Source organism: Ciona intestinalis, chromosome 13 (assembly GCF_000224145.3).
Source record: "Ciona intestinalis chromosome 13, KH, whole genome shotgun sequence".
Classification (NCBI taxonomy): Eukaryota; Metazoa; Chordata; class Ascidiacea; order Phlebobranchia; family Cionidae; genus Ciona; species Ciona intestinalis.
In genome coordinates, this window is record NC_020178.2 from 631,981 (window position 1) to 652,558 (window position 20,578).

Sequence of the window (20,578 nt, forward strand, 5' to 3'; positions counted from 1 at the left end):
AGACAAGGCATAGATCTTGCCTTAACAACAACTGCTGTAGCAGCAGCGGCTTCAGAGCCTTCTTCATTTACTTCTATAAAAGCTTTGTGGACAACTTTTGAAATGACCAAATCCCTTGATCCAGAAATCGCTTCAAAATTTGCTGCCCCTTTACTAAAAGCATCAATCATTCCCATTTTTTTCAGAACCTCGCCGAGTTGAAAATCTTGTTCAAATTTCATTCGTGGCAAACAAAGCATTAATGTTTCTTCCCACAGTCCAGCAAGCAAGCCATGTAGTTTCTCAGTTGTTAAGGCATTTTCAATCTTGTTCAGAGCAAATCGTTCTGTTGGTAGAAAAACAACCATTGACAATTTGTTTCCAATGTAAGGTATTTCAACCACTTGCAGACCAAGACTCTCATCAAAGTTGAATCGAAATTTTCTTTCCATGAACATCATGTTAACTTTTTCAACTTTATTTTCTCGGATATGAAAATCCTTCATAGTTGTCTGTTGCTCCTTAAACTTGTGCAACCAACTTCCTTTGAAATAAACTGCATTTGCCAAGACCAAACGCACCAGGCTGTCAATGGAACCACTTGGCAACAAGTCCTTGATTTTGCCGCTGGTTTCTTTTTCAGCCCAAGCATTGATAGCTTCCCTGGAAGCGTCAGGGTTTCCCTTGAAATCCAAAGCTTGAATCTCTGTTTCGTAAAATTCCTTGCACTTTGATAAGAAGTCTTTCTCCAACTTGTAGGTGGCTTCCGGGAACAATTTATTCGCCATTTCTAAGACAACATCTCCTCTGGAAGACCTCAAGTGATGCAGTATTTGGAGGAAGCCAGAGTTGATGTCACTTTCATTAAGATCTTTCAACCCGAGAACATCCAGCATTTCCTCTCTTGTTTTCTCCTTTGATCCAAGCAGAGTCATCATCAGTGCAGTGGAAATGCTGTACGGGGAAAAGAACAAATTCCCATCTTCTTTCTGTGACAACTCCTTGTACAGCCCAAGAGCAAAGTCAGTCTTAGCTGCGGCTACTTTACAAAATGCCATTATGTTTATATTCACCTATAATACTCTGCATATAGAAAACATATAGTAAGTTGGGATAAGATAAGAAATGTTTTGATTTTATTTTATCCTCGCATTTGGTAGTAAACAAAGAATATTTACAGAATTATATAACCGTATCCCCACGTGCCACGTCTCTAAAATAGCGTTGTTAATTGTTAAGAAAATGATCAGATAAAATGAGATTTAGAAGCTAATATATTCATCTTATCCCACAGTACTATAAGTTACAATGAAAGCAATTAATACAACATAGGCAGCCGGTAAATGCACGCAGCAATAAAAGCACTAGCTTTAAAATAACGTAATTACAAGACAATTGCATATGATATTACACAGATTGGAGTAGCAAAAACATATAATATATGACATAGACAACATATAAAATTACACTAATAGTACTAACATATAAATTACACAAGGCATACTATATACAGTAGGAATAGTCACCAAACCTGGGGTGGCAGGGTATATGGGCCAACCCTAGAATTTTCTGCACTGCAATATTCAGTTAAAAATTTACCCAAACTTGTTAACAGGAATGTGAATTTAACTCCCCTGATTTTTAAAATGTTTGGGCGCCTATGCTGGTAATACCAATATATGACACTTTGTGACTAAACATACGTTAGTAGCACCAACAGAAGATATTACATACATTATATAACATAATCATAAAACATCACACATAGCACGGTAGTGTCTACATACGTTAACACAAACAGCTAGCGACGCAACCAGAGTCACAAACCCCCTTTTACAAAAAAATATATTAAAAAATATATATTAACAATAGTTTTTCTGGCTGCGCCACTACAAACAGCTTATAATGGTATACAATAAACCACACAATAGAAGGTACTCTGGATCTGAGATACATTGAAACATTGGAAATTGGTTAATAAGTAACTAGGGGCTAGGGCATATACGAGACAGTTCTTATTGAAGCTTTTTTAACAGCATGTGTATTTTTAGTTTATTAATATATTCTATACAACGGATACAGCATAGCTAAATTGTTTCCATCTGTATAAAATTTAATACAGGTCCAACAGATTAATTTGGATTTTATCACAGTGGTCTTTTGGTGACATTTTACATTTTTGATAGTCGTTTTAACAAAGCACATATGGTAAATTTATTAAAAGAAACACAGAATTTGTAAATTTTTCAGTGTATTCACTATTTCCATTGCATTTTTAGGAAGTTTAATTAAATGTTACATGAAATTTTCTTCTTCATTTGTCCGTTGCCGAGCGACTATTTTTTTGATAAGGTAAACATACATTGTACCGAGTATTATGCCTGTAACCTGGGGTAAAGTAAGTATATTCGCTGTTGAGGTATAACATGGGTGTCTTCTTATACACCAGACACATATGGTATATCTATACACCTCATGCTCACTGTCAAGTTATAACATGGGTGTCTTCTTATACATCAGACACACATGGTGTATTCATACACCACATGCTCACTGTCAAGTTATAACATCCAACATGGGTGTCTTCTTATACACCAGACACACATGGTGTATTCACACACCTCATGCTTACTATTGAGTTATAACTTGGGTGTCTTTTTATACACCAGACACACATGGTGTATTCATACACCTCATGCTCACTGTTAGAGTATAACATGGGTGTCTTCTTATACACCAGACACATATGGTATATCCATACACCTCATGCTCACTGTCAAGTTATAACATGGGTGTCTTCTTATACTTTTATACACAGACACACATGATGTATCCACATACAAAATACACTTTTAACACAGTAACATAGCATACACTGTTATTATATAAATATCTTGAATAAACATAAACTACTAACTTGTGGTATAAACACCCCAAGCAGAATGGCAGCAAACACGTCCATATGCAACCACAGATAATCGATAACAGCATCTATGCAGCCATCAACATAAATAATGTTTACCACGTCAAATGGCTGAAAAAATTTTAATTTAAAACAATAGTTTTTTTGTCGTTTCTTTTAATAAAACATAAAAAAAATTATCTTTTTGTTTATTTAATGCAAGATTTTTCTTATCGATTCTTTTAAAACATATATAGGAGTTTTTTTAAATTTTTATTTAGTAATCTATATTACAAGTTTTTTACCATTTATATGATTAAATTAAATATAATACAGTTATTTTTAACCCTTTATTTAGTAAAATATAAGGTTGCATTGTTTATTACTCAATTTAAGATTTATAAAATGAAATATTACTCAACTGACCACCATGTAATGTGTGTATTATAAAAATTCAATATTGTTAAAGTTTTGAAAAATTTAACTTTATTTTTTATAAAAGGATTGAAAATTAACACACATGCAGTTATAGGTAAACACATCATAACACTAACAGTTAAAAAATCACACATATGTATTTCTTACCGACTGGTCTTTATGTAATGTGTCATACCCGCACATAGAGTTAACTATAAGATCATCGTCGGGCTGAGGTTTACAACACGAAAATGGAACACCGCATGCAGCAGGACCAGGGGCTGAGCAATTATGGTAGGGGTTGATTTCCCAGTCGTGGTAATTGCGCCCACCGCAACAATAGAACTAAAAAAGTGATATGTTTTAGAAATAAATGACAGATTACAGCATCAAAAGTTAATATAGTAGGGTGGGGGGATAGGACACATTTTTATTCTATTATGTTGTCTCCTTTGGTAGTAAACAAAGAATATTCAAAGAATTATAAAACCGTATCTTCACGACCTCTATAGACCGTTGTTAATTGTTTAAAACACAAAAGAATATTTGAATATTATGTGCTAAAGGCCTCCTGTCTTTCCTTATATGAGTCATAGGTACGATTCAGTTTTTTGCCAAAGGACAATCATGTCCACAATGGTAGCAGCAAGGATAGGCCTTGAAATCTGTATTCTTTAGTTACAAAGCAAACACTCTTAAGAGTTACCACGTATGTTACTTTGTAAGTGATTATTTTGGAAGGATTTTTTTATGTTTTGAAAATCCAAATAATAAAACAACAAAGAGAAGGGTTTTAAATTATGTATATACAATACTTGTATACTTACATCTTCTTGTACAAAGTCAATCACATTTTTCAAGTCTGGATCATCATAATAAGTTGGCAAGCATTTCATTACATAATCATTCACAAAGTTTTTCGCCTGAATATTGATATGGAATTGAAATATTGAATAAATGAATTTAGAAAATATTTGGGAATATATATATTTTTTTAACATAGATTTAAGATGGAATGAATGAATGTAACCTATTAAAACCTGTGGCGGTGCAGCGACAGTCATTATAACATGGGTGTTACTGTTCTGTTTCACACACCTCATGCTTACTGTCCAGTTATAACATGGGTGTTTTCTTATACAGCAAGATTTACATTTAAATAACATTTTTATGCTCTATAATCCCATGTTCTGGCATGGGACAAATATCAAGAAAAAGCCGAGCTCATACAACATGCAAATTATATAATTAATAGCAAATAAATTGGCTAATCACCTTAAAGATTGTGGTACATTATGTGTTAGATGTATTTCCAAGCTAAAAATCACAAATAATTAAATTGAAATGCAATTATATGTAGGATATGTATAGTAGGGGTGGGGTAACATGGGAAATTTTTAGTACATAATACCTAAGTTATATTTAGCGCTAAAAGTGTCCTATCTACCCCCACCCTAATATATGGATACAGCACTTAAAATTAATGGATTAAATTATCACTACAGTGTAAATTCATTCATTGGTTGTGAAAATTAATGACATTCAATTATAGCATGTGTTACCGGGTCTTTAAAAATAAGTGCAGCAATGCCGGCACCCAGTTCGATCAGTACGCACAGTAATACTGAACAAATGAACTGAAATATGTTTATGGAGGTTATTCATATTTATAGTATTATTATGACATAGTGTTTTTATAAAAAGAGCGTTTTGTGTTAGGTTATAAGTGCATTTTTGTACGCCAGACACACATGATGTATTTATACACCTTATGCTCACTGTTAAGCTATAACATGGGTGTCTTCTTATACACCAGACACACATGGTGTATTCATACACCTCATGCTCAATGCCAAATTATCCCAAAAATAAACTCACAAATTTAAGAACGCACAAATTGTCCCTCAATGCACCAACACAGCCGAAGCCAGCAAATAGAAATCCTATAAAACCAAGGACAAACAAGAACACAGATGGTGTAAGAAGAAAGTGTTCCGCTTCAGTGATTTCAGATCTCCATATTTCCGAGTAAATTCCGAGACCAATAAAGCCTAAGCTTAATAACTGAAATAAAAAAAAGCTTAATAACTGAAATAAAAAAAAGTAAAAAAAGAGAAAAGACTAACTAACAGTTATAGCGACTATCAATACAATAAACGCGAGGATAAATGAATGAATGTAACTTGCTTTTTTCCTCGCGTGGTAGGGCAAAGACAGTCATTATAACACGGGTGCTCTGTTCCATACACCTCGTGCCCCGCTTTACCATGTATGCAAAGGCGCCTAAGTTTTGATAATTACTAGTTACCATGTAATAAGTTACTTTACCTCACTTACCAAAAACCCGAAGTTGTAAACAATAAGAAATATTTTGATCCATTCATATGCTGCATCATCTGAACCGCCACACCCACAGCACGCCCCTCTGTGAGAAGTAGCACCAGCCATTTTAATTCAAATTGCTATTAATACAGTTTTTTTAACCTAAATCTAAATTTTTAAGATAAATTTGGTTAATCCATGCATAACGTTAAGAATATTATTTTACCTCATTTAAAAAAATGGGAATTTTATACACTTTAGAACTGTCCCCCTGCTGTTAGCCTAATGTAATGGTGCAGAAATGAAATTTTACCCTGAAATTTGAAATTGTTCATTCTATAGTGTAGAACACCAGTTTTACGTCAAATATGTTATGGCACTGAAGAGCCAAAGTATATACAATCAAGAAGAGTCAAAGTATACATTATGTTTTCATTGGGCATCAAAATTTTAATATTTAAGACAGAATGTTATAGCAGTTGTAGAGCAATCTTCAAAAAAACTGATTTTCACTATAAATAAAACAAAAACTGATAAACAATAATGAAACACACACCAACAAAAGATTGTTTAAGTACTAAATGAAATTTATCCCAAAAATTGAATCCAATATGTACTAAAACACAAACAGTCACAAATCTTTAAATTGTCTTTTGAAATCATAAATTTAAAACAATATTTATATTATTTTGTCCTTAATTGTTTTATAAGCTTTTGCAGCAATTGCAGGGGAATCCGCCACACAGTCGATTGAATAGGAAACAGCTTTGTTCCATTTTTCTGTTGCATTTAATTGCGGTAGCTGCGTTACCTGAAAAAAACTGAATATATATATGAATGAATGTCATTTATTTGTCCTTGTGTAGCGGGCAATTACAGTCGTTATTACACGGGTGTTCTGTTTTATACAGCTCTTGCCCGCTTACAAGTTATGAATGAATAGCCTACATGTAACTTATTTAACTTTGCGCACTGGGACAATGACAGTCGTTATTACACAGGTGTATTGTTTTATAAATCACTTGCTTATGAGTTAAAACATTTTAATTTTTTGAATGATTTTTTTTATATATATAGCTGAGTATTAGAGAACAATATTTCGCCTAAAATGGCATCTTCAGTCCCTTATTCAAATAGAAACATTATATTATCATCAGATCAGGGGTAGATTCGCAGAATTTATTACAACTTACAACAATTGCCATTAAGGGTTAATCCCATCACGCAAAACAAGCACAACACAGCCTACCTTTCCCATATATTCTCCCCCTAACGTTCCATCGACTGATTTCGAGAATTGCTTTATTGCCCGGATTCCCGTATCAGGGTTTTCCCCCCAAATACCATTCTTAGTTGTGAGGTAAACAGCTCCACCTAAAACACCGCCTTTTGCTACAAACCTGGCAATAAATTGTCATTAAAATAAATAAATAAATAAATGTAACTTATTTATCCTTGTGTGGCGGGCAATGGCAGTCATTATAACACAGGTGTTCTATTTTATACACCTCATGTTTTCCACATCATTTTTCACAGGTGTTTATATAAGTTAAGTTGTATTTGACCGACACTTCAGTATTTTTGAGAGCTCGTTTTACAAAGTGTTAACAAAACAATAACCTTGAATTGGTTGCACCACTTTTCACAGGTGTTTACTAGTTTATATAAGTTAAGCTGTATTTAAACTATTTTGACAAGAAGTAAAAACGACTTACTACTCAAATATTAATACATTGGTTAATAATTAAATTTTATTCATAAATACTTACTTGGTGGCTGACCATAGAGCCATTGTACTTTCACAGCAAATTATAACAGAATCTACACAAAACTAAACACAATGTACCTTAATTATAAAAAAAATACAATAAGTAATTGAATAAAAGACTAATGATGACATTTTTGGCAAAACTTATACAGAACAAATTCGTTTGCCATAACTTCTGTTACTTATTTTGTAGCAGTTTATAAAAGTTGTTAAAAGTACTTCCGTATTGCTTACTAAACTTTTACAGCGGCCAGAGTTTCATTTGCGTGGGTTCAACACATAGGAAACAAAACTACTTCATATTTATTAGTCATTAGATAACTTAATAGTCAGAGGATATCACGCTTTATATGAAAACCAAACGATTACACAATATTACATAATTTACTAAAATTGTAATATTCTACATTGGGAAACCCCCGATTCTACATAAAACATATGATTTGTTTTAGCGCTTAGGGGACAGTATTTAATGGAACTACAGTTGTATAACAGGGGTGTTCTGTTTCATACACCTTGTGCCCGCTTACGAGTTACCACATATGTAACTTTGTTAGTTGTTTTTACGAAGCAGAAAATGCTATGTTGCGACGTTTGTATTAACTCGTGTGTTTCTAAGTTTCTATGACTCTGGTTACACGTTAGCTAATATGAATCTATTTTTGTTCCAGTGTTGGAAAAGGAGGATATGCGATACATAACCCCTCGGGTTCGAAGCTCCACGCTGCTACCATTGTGGTTGTATATATGTATTGTTCTTGGGCAATACACTTAACGGCCACTGCTCCAACCCTATGGTCACTGATGGGCTGTTTAAATTGTAGACGCCCACAAAGTTACATACATGGTGACTCGTAAGCGAGAACGAGGTGTATGAAACAGAACACCCGTGTTATAATGACTGCCGTTGTGCCGCCACGCAAGGATAAGCAGGTTACATTCATTCTTTCGTTCCAATACACCAAGTCAAGCCGTGTTAAACTTAAAAAAATCGGTGTTCTAAATGCAATACGTGTCAGAATACATTAACCAGTGCATAGTACAGACATATTATATGGTAGGGTGGGGGTAGATGGGACACCATTTCGTTTAATTTTCTCTCTCCATTTGGTAGTAAACAAAGAACATTCAATAAGTTATAAAACCGTATTTTAACGACTTCCACAGACCGTTGTTAATTGTTTAAAACACGATCAGGCTATTTGGATATTATGTGTTAAAGGTGTCCCATCTTCCCCCACTTTACTATACACATACACAATTGGCGCTATAACACGACTTTATAAAACCACGAATCCCACGCCCACCGATCCCACCGCTGCCAATATTTGCTTAGAAACCTTGGCTAAGGTTGAATACTCCCATGTTATAACTGTACGGAACAAGATAAATAAAACGTATGACCTATTTCTTTGACAGATTGGTAAAATATGACGTATTTTATGATTCTGGAATCAGGTATTGTTTGACTAATTGGTTTCCTGTTTGTTGGAATACGACTTATCTCGGTACCAGGTGTATGAATATTTTCTTTTTGTCTGGTATATAAAATGACACCCACATGTAAAACTTGACAGTGAATAATATCAGGTGTATAAATACACTATGTGTGTTTGGTGTATAGGAAGTTATAACTAGACTGTGGTCAAAAGAAAATATAAAAATACACGTCTGAATCGCAACAGCCCAAAAATATAAGTCAAAAAAAGTAAATCTTTTCATACATGTTCATTAGAACGCCTTTCATATTATACTACGTGATGAAATACCATGGCCTATATAATGTGTGTTATGTAATGGCGCTTGCGAAATATATAACAGCCCATCCCAAAACCTGCGGAAACTAAATGTCATCGAATGTGGTTTATAACCTCGGGTTAATCTTTTCACGCTAAAGTCAATATACATGAATTGTAAAAGTAAAGTTACATTGATTGAAAGTTATATTGTTGTGTTATAATATGGTGGGGTTGAATAGTCCTAACTTTTATTCTAATTCATCGTCCAATTTGTTAGTAAACAAAGAATATTTACAGAGTTATGTATGCGTATCCTCGCGACTCTAAAAGAGCGTTGTTAATTTTTTAAAAAGACCTGAAAATATGGGATTTGGATGCTAACAGTATCTTACCCTACAGTATATATTGAGAAACTTTAGCCTTTTAAAGTTTTGCGTGGTCTGTAATCTGAAGTGGTATAATGTGTCAGGAGAAAAGGAATATCGTGTTTCAATTACACAGTTTCCCGTCCTACAAGGTGAGGCTACCTTTTTAAGAGTCGTTTCTGGTCTAAAACGACGATACCCATTCAAATTTTAACAGGACGGAGACTTAGGCTTTCGTAAATATCAATTAGGCGCCCGCCGAGTCGCGAGCGGTCTTCTGTGACGTCACAATAGTACCTTTGATCGGCGAGAAGAAAAAGGCGAATTGGATTTCGACGCTCGAAAAGGAAGTGTATGCTGTTGGGTTATCGCCGAGATAGAAACGAGCAAATATAGTTTAAGTTATATTTTTGGTAACAGGAAATACACCATGAATGTAAAGACTGTAATTTTAGCAGTTTTAGTGGTTGGAATATGTACTTTATGTGGAACGGCAGAGGTAAGAAGAGTAGCATGTATAGTATGTGGGGTGAGATGGGACACATTTATTGTAACATCCTTATCGTGTTTTAAACAATTATCAACGGTCTATGGAAGTGATGAGGATACAGTTTTATAATTTTCTAAAAGAACTTTGTTTACGATTAAATGGGACGAGAAAATAGAATAAAAGTTAGGACTATTCAACCCCACCATATTATAACACAACAATATAACTTCCAATCAATGTAATGAAAAGGTGTCCCATCTTCTCGACTTCTCCCACCCTACTATATATCTAACGAACGTAACTTATTTACTTGTATAGCGGAGCAATTACAGTCGTTATAGCAGGGTGTCTGTTTCATACACCTCCTGTCCGCTTACGAGTTACCACGTATGTAACTTTGTTGGTACTTTTTAAATCCTAATTCGGTTACGTGTCAGTTACTATCTACGTTTGGGTGCAGCTAACTTAGTTATGTAAACAGTCTAAACTGTTTACAAATCGGAATTATAGTACTTTGGGGTAGATACCGTTAGCATATATCTATTATTTAACAACGCTCTTTTAGAGTCGTGAGGTTACGATTATATAATTTTGTAACTATTCTCTATTTGTTTTATAAAAACATGAACCATCTTACCCTAACTTACTGTAAATATAAAAAACGTGTATTGTAGAAACAACAAAAGAATTAAATAAAACATAAACTTTACAACAATGCCCGATTTTTGGATTAAAAGATCTGTAATAGGACGTTAAATTAATTTGGGCGTGGGTAAGATACAATTACACAGTATAGCCTGTTCTATACATGTTATTATACCATAATGAGCAGTTATAGTACTTCCTATATGATGTAATATGCGCTAAAGGATAATCGTCTACGAAAAAGTGTGGGAACTTGAAAATGGTATCACTGTCTGGCTTGTATTGCCCATTTAAGGACCACGTCTATACCGCATAAGTAAATAGCCTAATGTCACGTTTTATACTGTGTGTTATAATATAGTATGATAGGGAAAGATGGGACACCTTTAGCACATAATACCCAAATATCCTGATCTTGTTTTAACCATTTAACAACGGTCTGTGGGAGTCGTAAAGATATAGTTTTATATTTCTTTGAATGGTGTTTGTTTACTACTAAATGGGACGAGAAAATAGAGTTGAAATGTGTCCCATCTTCCCCACTGTTCTGTAGTACTGTGGGGTAAAGTGGATTCCGTTAGGATATAATATTCCAAATTTCCTAGTTTTATTTTGAACAAATAACGACGCGATTTTAGATTCGTGAGGATACGGTTATATATTTCTGTAAATATTCTTTGTTTACTACAAAATGGGACGATTAAAGTGAATGAGAAAATGTCACATCTTACCCCAATCTACTATATAGACATATTTATATATAGTAGGATGGGGGAAGATGGGACACCCTTTCATTCCGTTTTCTTGTACATTTTGGTAATAAACAAAGAATATTAAAAGAATTATAAAACCTTGTCCTCGCGATTTTCATAGACCATTGTTATTTGTTTAAAACACGACCAGGATATTGATATATATATTTTGTGCTAAAGGTGTCCCATCTTCCCCCACCCCACTATATTTAGACTGAAACACCCTTTCATTCAAGATAGCAACAGTTCATCGTTTCGTAGAGAATACCGTAGCGAAACCACGGTTAACCTAAACCATACATACGATTCATCTTATACTCGCATACCCAAATTTGACAACGGAATCGTGCGCACAGAATGTAGCGGTTTTGGTTTAAAACTCGGCGCAATTCTCTTTAAAGCGAACAGTGTTTTATAACGGTACAAAATATAAAACTGTAGGGTAAGATGAATACACATAATATCCCATATTTCTTAATCGAGTGTTTAACAATTAACAACTCCATTTTAGTGTGTCATTTTGAACCCAGATTACAATAAAGTTAATTGTATTTTTTATTTGAAATTCGGTTCTTAAAAATTCAGGCGTATTATTTATCAACGTAAAGTGTGTTATATTTTAAAGCGTTTACCGTCAGCGTTAGAGCATATCCAGCTTTACTTTGATTTGCTGTAATATGGTAGGGTGGGGAAGACGGGACACCTTTTAATTCGGTTCCGTCGTCGTATTTAGTAGTAAACAAAGAAAGAACATTAAAAAAATAAATAAAACCGTATCCTCACGATTGGTCACGACTTCCATAGACCGTTGTTAATTGTTTAAAACACGGTCAGAATATTTGGATACTACGCGCTAAAGGCGTCCCATCTTCTCCACAGTACTATATATATATGCCACATTATAAGCTCATTAGGCCTTGACTCTCAAAGGGCCAAAGCGAAATTCATAAATGCCCTTGGGAGCTAAACATTACTTTTTACGTTTCAGGCAAAAAAGAGAAAGCGCTCACAGCAAGCTAAGTTGGACTTATTGCCCGACGAAAGTAAGTTTGTTTTCATAACATTGAAGTTTCCGCTGCGAGACCGGCTTAAACTGTCACGTGTATAGGCTTAATTTAGTAGTTTAAAGTTCTATTCTACACGCTTTCAATTAAACTGTTGATGGAAACAATTAATTGAGAAATTAAAAAGTATATACAGTAGGGTGGTGGGAGACGGGACATATTTTGCAAATGTCATCTAAATATTCTAAGCTTTTTTTTAAATGGGAGTCGCAAGGTTACAGTTTTATAATTCTTTGAATGTTCTTTGTTTTCTACCATACAGGATGAGAAAATAAAAAGCTGTCCCATCTCCCCCCACCCTACTATATACGTTCTATATATAGTAGGCTTATGAATCTTATTTATCCTCGCGTGGCAGGGCAACCACAGTCGTTATAACACGGGTGTTTTGTTTCATACACCCCGTGATGCTCGCTTACGAGTTGCCATGTGCGTAACTTCGTAAGTAACTATTTTGGAGGGATATTTTTCAACTTAAAACAGAATATAATGTAAAACCAGGTAAAATAATCTTAACATAACTTAAGACCTAACAAAGTACAATAATGTCCAATATTTGCGCTTCGCTTTTTAGTTAAATATTTGCCGATTTATATTTGCGCTATAAATCATTTTACGACAGGGCTAAACGCGCCCGCTTTTACGCGTGGCCTTTTATGCGTTTTTTTGTGGTTTCTTATGAATAAGCTGATTTATTGTTGTTGTATTTTTGGCTCGAAATCTTAACTTTTTCGGTTCTAATCCATGTAATGATAAAAAAGCGGGATATTATTGGTAGATCTAAGTTAGTGAAGGAAATTGGCGTCTTATTATGGTTCTTCATATGGTTAAGTGGATATTATATAAATGCACCACGTGTGTCTGGTGTATAAGAAGACACCCATGTTATAACTTGACAATGAGCATGAGGTGTATGAATACACCATGTGTGTTTGGTGTATAAGAAGACACCCATGTTATAACGCGACGATGAGCAAAAGGTGTATAGTACTGTGGGGGAAGATGGGACACCTTTAGCACATTATCTCCGAATATCCTGATCGTGTTTTAAACAATTAACAACGGTCTACGGGAGTCGTGAGGATATGGATTTATAATTCTTTCAATGTTCGTTGTTGTATTAAATGGCACGAGAAAATAGTTTTAAAAGGTGTCCCATCTTCCCCCACTGTACTATATAAATTTAAACGTAAATACCGCTTGGGCGCACATAAAAATCATTAAACTCGACAGCGAGCACGAGGTACGATCAACGGACCTCCAGTAATTTAACACAAGTCTATTTCCCACCCTGAGGACAAGCAGTTCTTACTCCTATTATGTTAACAGTTATCACGGTATGTGAGTGGGCGGTTATCTTTAACAGGCGGGAGTTGCATACACGGAAACCAGTTCTGATAAGACGGCGTGTGATTTATTGCAGTTAATACATGCACTTATTGTATGTCAAGCGTGCCTGTACTAATGATAAACAACTTCGGCGAGATTTGGCAAAAATGCAAACAAGTTTTACCATTTTTTCTTCAGAGCACGGAACGTGAACGAAACATTTTTTTGGGCAGTTTTAACGGAAATTTAAAACGAAAACGTTTTTTGTTAATAAAACGATTTAAAAATTTAATTTTTTTTAAAAAGGACATATACCAACAACAAAAATAGATAGAGAAGTTCAAATGTGATCTGAAAGTACCACTAAAATTTCAAAAACGAAACAGCACCTAAAAAAATGCGTGAAATCGAACCGCTAGAGTAAAAATATCGGCTGTGCGACAATGCATGGGATTTCCCATAAGAAAAATGTGACCGAACTACGAATCAGTTTACATTAATTATGACAACCTCGGCGCTCTGACACTTATATAAACCATAGCATGCAAAACGTTGTATTACTACAGCTGTTATTTATATAACATATGTCAGGCCGCGATGAATCGCTCAAAAATTCTCATGCATTTTAACCCCCAAACATTAAACACGTCAATCATGTTTCAAACATGGTAACTCGTAACCGGGTAGGAGGTGTATGAAACAAAACAGCCGTGTTATAAGTAATGTTGTTGGCCCACCATGAGGATAAATAAGTTTCATTCATTCATAACTTAAGTCGATTTTAACCCAAGCTAAATGGTGTTTTAACAACGCTGTTTTAGTGTTGTTGTGAGGATACGTTTTTTATACAGTTCTGCAAATACCAAATCGAATAAAAAGACAATGAAAACATATACCTTTTTAACCCAACCCACTATAATATAACTATATATCATAAGAGCTGCATATTTTAACCTAAACATACTTATTGTTTAGAATTATGCGCTCGTAAGAGATGCGGACGAAAACCAAAGGGTTCATGGTGTCAGGTCGTACGGGATGAGAACGGTCACAGAACACCTACATGCGTTTGCCCACGAAGCTGTAACACTACGTAAGTATGGCGTCACGATGACGTAGTATGTTGATTACGTCAGAAATGTTTAAAGTAATGATAGATACAACGGTAAATGTATAGTACTGTGGGGCCGGGCATATAGCGTATAATATTCCGTATTTCGAACCGTTAAATCGTGACGTCATGTTTTAGTGACGTCATTACTATGACGTAATGGCTACTGGTAACCTAATGTTATTTGTACAGGCAAATTGAGCCAGTATGTAGTATGTATGGACGACAATACGACAGCGAATGTCTGATGCATTTGGAAGCTTGTAAGAAGAGAAAGAATATTAAGCTAGCTTATGAAGGGCCGTGTATTGGTAAGTAATTTAAGATATATACTATATAAAGCTCGTAATATATACGCATGTAATGTAATTTATTATGGAAAAGATGGGACACCTTTTAACTCTATTTCCTCGTCCCATTTGTTAGTTAACAAAGAGCATTCAAAGAATTATAAAACCGTATCCTCACGACTCCCATAGACCGTTGTTAATTGTTTAAAACACGATCAGGATATTTGGATACGTTAAAGGTGTCCCATCTTGCATAGAGATAGACTATAGTAGGTTGGTGGATAATACGATATATAGATAAGTAATGAAGTATATCTTAATTGTATTACATTTTACGCGGGTGAATCTTACCCTAGCCAACTATATTATACTTTAAAGTATATATTGTGTCACGGACTGCTATTTTTAGATAAACTATTGGTCTACAGTTCAAAACGATTTAGAAATCAAAAGCATAAAACCCCACTTTTAATAAAATACTCTTTTAAAAACACAAAAGCGGTTTTCATTATATATAGTTAACTACACAGTACGACAATGCGTTCCTTATTACCAATTTTTCTTCCATATTTCGCGTGTTTTGCGCGCTTTGGACGCACGAGACAGCAGGCGTGCTTTTACTGATAACATCTATTAAAGGCAGCGACCGGAAAAGATTTTAAGCGATATTTTAAAGTTTACTGACCATGATGTTCTCTATAGTTTATACCGGTGGTTCTAAATCTAAAACGTAGTGTATTCGCATACCATTTAATGGTAGGTAAAGAGTTTTGACGAAATAAATTGAAATACAAAAATATAATCACCCATAAAGTTACATAGGTGGTAACTCGTAAGCGGGCCCGAGGTGTATGAAACAGAACGACCGTGTTATAACGACTGTCATTACCTGCCATGCGAGGATAAATAAGTTTCATATGAACGGTAATACAAAATAGTAAATATAACACAAGTGTAAGAATTATGGAATTAGGTAAGCAAAGTATACATATAGTAGGATGGGGAAAGATGGGACACCTTTAACACATAATATCCAAATATCCTGATCGTGTTTTGAACAATTAACAACTGTCTATGGGAGTCGTGAGTATACGGTTTTAGAATTCTTTGAATGTTCTTTGTTTACTACCAAATCTGACGAGAAAATAGAATGATAAGGTGTCCCATCTTCCCCCATCCTACTGTATATGTACTATGTCTCAAACCCTACGGTATTTGCTGTTATTAAAATACCTTTAACAAATTAAGTAAAATTTTATTCTATACGGATGATATCCTACGGCGAGGCACACCAGGGGACCTATATGGAATTTAAGTCAGAGTTGGCCGATTACCCGTCAAAAAACTAAAATATTTGACCAGCATTTTTTTATATTTTTAGACGTTTAAATTCTCCGCCAAAGTAGGCAATATATCTTAACCGCATGCGTGTCGATAAGCGTCATTTGTACTGTCAGTTATCCGCATATATCGTAGCCATAGTCTACGTTTTGAACTAATGGAGCCTTTCAAGCTACCATAGCAGCATATATGTGGTTTTTGTTGCGAGTGAATATCCCATTAGATCACTGAAGCGCAAATAATTGAATCAAATTGTATATTCGGCCTTTTGAACTCGAAAACTGCCTTGCTTTGTATTATAGTAGCTTAGAGAATGAAAACATGCGCCATCTTATCCCACTCTACTATACAGCGTCGTTCCATACACAGTATTTTAAAAACTAAGCAATAAATACTATATCCTAGCGTATATTCTGTACTTAAAACACTTCACAATAATTTAAAAACAACTAAGAATCGGTCACATTTTATACTGACTACCTGTAATAACGAAAGCTAAGGTTATACCTTTATTATAAAAACTAAAAATACTCCAAATAGTAAACAACGGTTAGAATTGATCAAATACACTTTATAAGCAGTAACCTCTTTTTTTTCTAACAACACTGTAAGAACTAAGCAGTCGAATGCTAAAAGCAAGAGAATAAAACGCAAGAATGCAGATTGTAATTAACGTTTTTTGTCTCACTCGATTTAGGCGCAAATTCCGTGTGGTATTTAACACGTAATACAAAACAGCCGATTGACAGTGACTGTTTTAATGCCGTTTTGTTGCTAATTTCGTTCGTTTGTAAATATAATCTTATTTTAAAATATGTTGTTATTATTTATCTTAACGTGGTATAGTGCAACGACAGTCGTTATAACAGGGGTGTTCTGTTTCTTACACCTAATGCCCGCTTGGGACACCTTTAGCACATAATATCCCAATATCCTGATCGTGTTTTAAACAACTAACAACGGTCTATGGGAGTCGCGGATATGGTTTTATAATTCTTTGAATGTTCTCTGTTTAATTCTAAATTGAACGAGAAAATAGAACGAAAATATGTCCCATCTTCCCCCACCCTACTATACATTAATTCAACCATTCACTTTTTCCAGCTTCGCAAGCTAAATGCCAGTCGCATGAACTACAACAGTTCCCATTTCGTCTTCTTGATTGGTTCGTTCATTTGAAAGATGTGGATGAGTTTGGGAGCGTCGATTACCAGAAGACTGTAATGTCATTGTCGGAAACGGATAGAAAAGACGTGGCACAGGTATACAGATATTTAAGTTTCGTAATCAACCGCAAAGTAACATACATGGTAACCGTAAGCGGGCACGAAGTGTATAATACACCAGTGTTATAACGACTGTCGTTTTTCTGTCACGCGAGGATAAAGTAAGTTATATTTATTCCTAAGAGACGATTTTTTTCAGATTAATTGCTCTATAACGTAAAGTATTGTGGGGTAAGATAAGACATGTTTTTATTGTCTTTTCTCGTCCCATTTGGTAGTAAACAAAGTATATTTACAAAGTTATATAATCGTATTATCATGGCTCTGAAAGCGAGTTGTTAATTGTTAAAACACGGTTAGAAAATATAAGATTTATGTGCTAACGGTATCCATCTTACCCCACAGTACTATACTTGATTAAACTCGTATTGCCAGCAATTTTTAATAAGAAACCCCGATTTTCACTGACTCATACAATACACTATCACCCCTATCGGAAAAGTGCTTTGATTTTAGCATTCTCACGTTTTATCGACGAATATGATTGGGCAAATGGCTAAAACAACAAACCGAAGTAAAACTTGTGGCCAAAACACAATATTGATTTAGAATTTTAGATGTTTGATACCTTTACTGTGACTGACGCAGTTTCTCGGCGTTTTTGATCAAATTTTAAAGATAAATTTCAATCGTTAGAGAAACGATTTTGTCCATAGGCTACGGTATATTGATGCAGTTGCATCAGCGTTGTTTGATTAAATAAACAAATGGCTGAATTTGTATGTTTTTGTCACGGTAACGGAGTAGTTTACAAAAGCGAAAAGACTGGAAGTAGCAGTAAAAAGTCAGTCGTTATATATATAGTGGGGTGGGGGAAGTTGGGCACTTTTTTATTCCATGTTCTCGTCCCGTTTGGTAGTAAACAAAGAACATTCAAAGAGTTATAAAATTGTATCCCCACGACCCTCATAGACCGTTGTTAATTGTTTAAAACACGATCAGGATATTTGGATATTCCATGCTAAAGGTGTCCCATCTTACCCCACAGTAATATATCACTAAATCAACTTTTTTTGCAGTGGAAATTTCAGCATCTGGACCGAAACAAGGACGGTAAATTAAGCAACAAAGAAATTAAACGGTTTCGTTTTGCCCTCATGCCTCTTGAACATTGTGCTAAACACTTCTTCAAGTAAGTAAATGTAACATGTGTCATATACCATATGTATACGATCACGGCATTTTAGAAGCTATTTAGTAACATTTTTGATTAGTCCGACGTCGTGACACAGTGGTTTGCGTGTGTTTCTAGAGTTTTCGGGTTCAAGACTCGTCGCTGGTACTATTGTGGGCGTATGTGTCATGGGCAACACAGTTAACAGCAATTGCTCCAACCCAGTAGTTCTAAAATACGATAGTGGTCACAAAGATACATATACATACTATACGTGGTAGCCTAACTCGTAAGCGGACACGAGGTGTTTGAAACAGAACACCCATGTTATAACGACTGTTGTTGCCCCGCCGTACAAGAATAATCAAATTGCATAACATCTATACTTCATTTAGAAAATGCGATTTGGACAAAAACAGAAAATTATCAAGTGATGAATGGAGTGAATGTTTGGTGACAAGAGCCTTGACATGGTACCAGGGTAGAAACGGTAAGACATAAGCTGTTCTATTCTATATGGGTGAGGTTCTTGTTGGACATAGGAATTGGGCAAGATTTGCCATCAACTTAACACACTGGAGTGTTTGAATGAATAGATCCATAAGGTGTGTCCATACACCTTATGCTCACTGTTGGGGTATAACATGGGTGTCTTCTTATACACCAGACACACATGGTGTATTCATACACCTCATGCTCACTGTCAAGTTATAACATGGGTGTCTTCTTATACACCAGACACACATGGTGTATTCATACACTTCATGCTCACTGTCAAGTTATAACATGGGTGTCTTCTTATACACCAGACACACATGGTGTATTCATACACCTCATGCTTACTGTTGAGTTTAAGCATATAGTACTGTGGGGGAAGAAAGGAAACCTTTCACACTAATATCCAAATATTCTGATCTTATTTTAAACAATTAACAATGGTTTACAAGAGTCGCAGAAATACAGTTTCATAATTCGTTGAATGTTCTTTGTTTTCTACCAAATGAGCTGAGAAAGAAGAATAAAATGGTGTCCCATCAACCCCCACCCCCACCAGACATTTATTTTTTTAAATAATGAAAATTGTGTAATACAAAAGGGAATGGGCTTGTATGTTATTTAAACTAACCAGAAAATCTGTCCTATATACATAAAAAATCCTTTATTTTCTTTTTTTTACAGAAGTAAACCGGGAGGAATCTATACAGTGATGTTGCCAAGAGAACATTCTTGCTTAAACAGTTCAGATTTTTTTGTGATTTTGTAAATAACGAATCGTCAAGCATGATCAGCATATTCCTATTCACATATACGTTGCAAATACACATCATACGCTTGTATTTCTGGGTTATGTTTTATGAGTAAATGAATGTACTTCTTTATATTGAGTGGCGGGGTTAAGACAGTCATTATAACACGACCATTCTGTTTTATACTCCTCGTGCCTGCTTACGAGTTACCACGTAGGTAATTTTATGCGTGATTGTTTTACTGTATGGCTGACAATTTAGACAACCCATTAGTGACCACTGGGTTGGAGCAATTGATGTCAAGTGTCTTGCTTTACACCCAGAACAGTAGCAGCGACAAGCCTTGAACCTATAACCTCTAGCAATGACATTAGTGATAGACTGACTTTTGTTTAACGCAATAAAATAGTTAAGATT

The 20,578-nt window shown here is 34.9% G+C and overlaps 5 protein-coding genes across 7 annotated transcripts in view; 1 reads left to right on the forward strand and 4 right to left on the reverse strand.

The window, feature by feature from the left end:
* Positions 1 to 2,201, reverse strand: part of LOC113474050 (serpin B6-like) — a 5,281-nt gene extending 3,080 nt beyond the window's left edge. The window contains exon 1 of the mRNA XM_026837384.1: positions 122 to 2,201. Within this exon, the coding sequence (XP_026693185.1) occupies positions 122 to 1,037 (916 nt within the window). The 5' untranslated portion in view covers positions 1,038 to 2,201. The remainder of the gene's footprint in view (positions 1 to 121) is intronic.
* The window catches only part of LOC100177498 (surfeit locus protein 4), a 22,925-nt gene extending 11,098 nt beyond the window's left edge, over positions 1 to 11,827 (reverse strand). The window contains exon 1 of the mRNA XM_026837385.1: positions 11,816 to 11,827. The gene's annotated coding sequence lies outside the window, so the exon portion shown is untranslated. The remainder of the gene's footprint in view (positions 1 to 11,815) is intronic.
* Positions 1 to 20,578, reverse strand: part of LOC101242471 — a 357,398-nt gene that overhangs the window by 62,283 nt on the left and 274,537 nt on the right. The gene's annotated exons all lie outside the window — the stretch shown is intronic.
* On the reverse strand, positions 1,690 to 7,502 carry LOC101243104 (tetraspanin-15-like). Of its 2 annotated transcripts, XM_018814619.2 has the most exons (9): positions 7,390 to 7,502; positions 6,870 to 7,020; positions 5,636 to 6,431; positions 5,177 to 5,362; positions 4,861 to 4,935; positions 4,126 to 4,221; positions 3,467 to 3,643; positions 2,897 to 3,013; positions 1,690 to 2,367 (listed from the first exon to the last, which is right to left on the reverse strand). In XM_018814619.2, exons 3-9 carry the CDS (start codon positions 5,744 to 5,746, stop codon positions 2,275 to 2,277), a joined length of 855 nt encoding a protein of 284 aa, XP_018670164.1. In that variant the 5' UTR covers positions 5,747 to 6,431; positions 6,870 to 7,020; positions 7,390 to 7,502; the 3' UTR covers positions 1,690 to 2,274. The 2 variants fall into 2 exon arrangements, with proteins under 2 accessions (XP_018670164.1, XP_018670165.1); XM_018814620.2 differs by lacking the exon at positions 4,861 to 4,935.
* LOC100176681 (SPARC) lies at positions 9,790 to 20,251 on the forward strand. The gene is made up of 8 exons (XM_002120913.3): positions 9,790 to 9,991; positions 12,368 to 12,422; positions 14,748 to 14,865; positions 15,076 to 15,194; positions 17,619 to 17,776; positions 18,820 to 18,932; positions 19,310 to 19,404; positions 20,094 to 20,251. The coding sequence occupies exons 1-8, from the start codon at positions 9,923 to 9,925 to the stop codon at positions 20,120 to 20,122; spliced, it is 756 nt and encodes a 251-aa protein (XP_002120949.1). The 5' UTR covers positions 9,790 to 9,922; the 3' UTR covers positions 20,123 to 20,251.

Excerpts from the sequence above, each read along its gene's own strand:
- LOC101243104 (XM_018814619.2), bottom strand. The coding sequence starts at position 5,746 with ATGGCTGGTGCTACTTCTCACAGAGGGGCGTGCTGTGGGTGTGGCGGT. Across the intron at positions 5,363-5,635 it reads TTTACAACTTCGGGTTTTTG|TTATTAAGCTTAGGCTTTAT; the intron begins GTAAGTGAGGTA and ends TTTTTATTTCAG. Across the intron at positions 3,644-4,125 it reads TTGACTTTGTACAAGAAGAT|TTCTATTGTTGCGGTGGGCG; the intron begins GTAAGTATACAA and ends TCACTTTTTTAG.
- LOC100176681 (XM_002120913.3), top strand. The coding sequence starts at position 9,923 with ATGAATGTAAAGACTGTAATTTTAGCAGTTTTAGTGGTTGGAATATGT. Across the intron at positions 12,423-14,747 it reads GGACTTATTGCCCGACGAAA|AATTATGCGCTCGTAAGAGA; the intron begins GTAAGTTTGTTT and ends CTTATTGTTTAG. Across the intron at positions 14,866-15,075 it reads CCACGAAGCTGTAACACTAC|GCAAATTGAGCCAGTATGTA; the intron begins GTAAGTATGGCG and ends TTATTTGTACAG.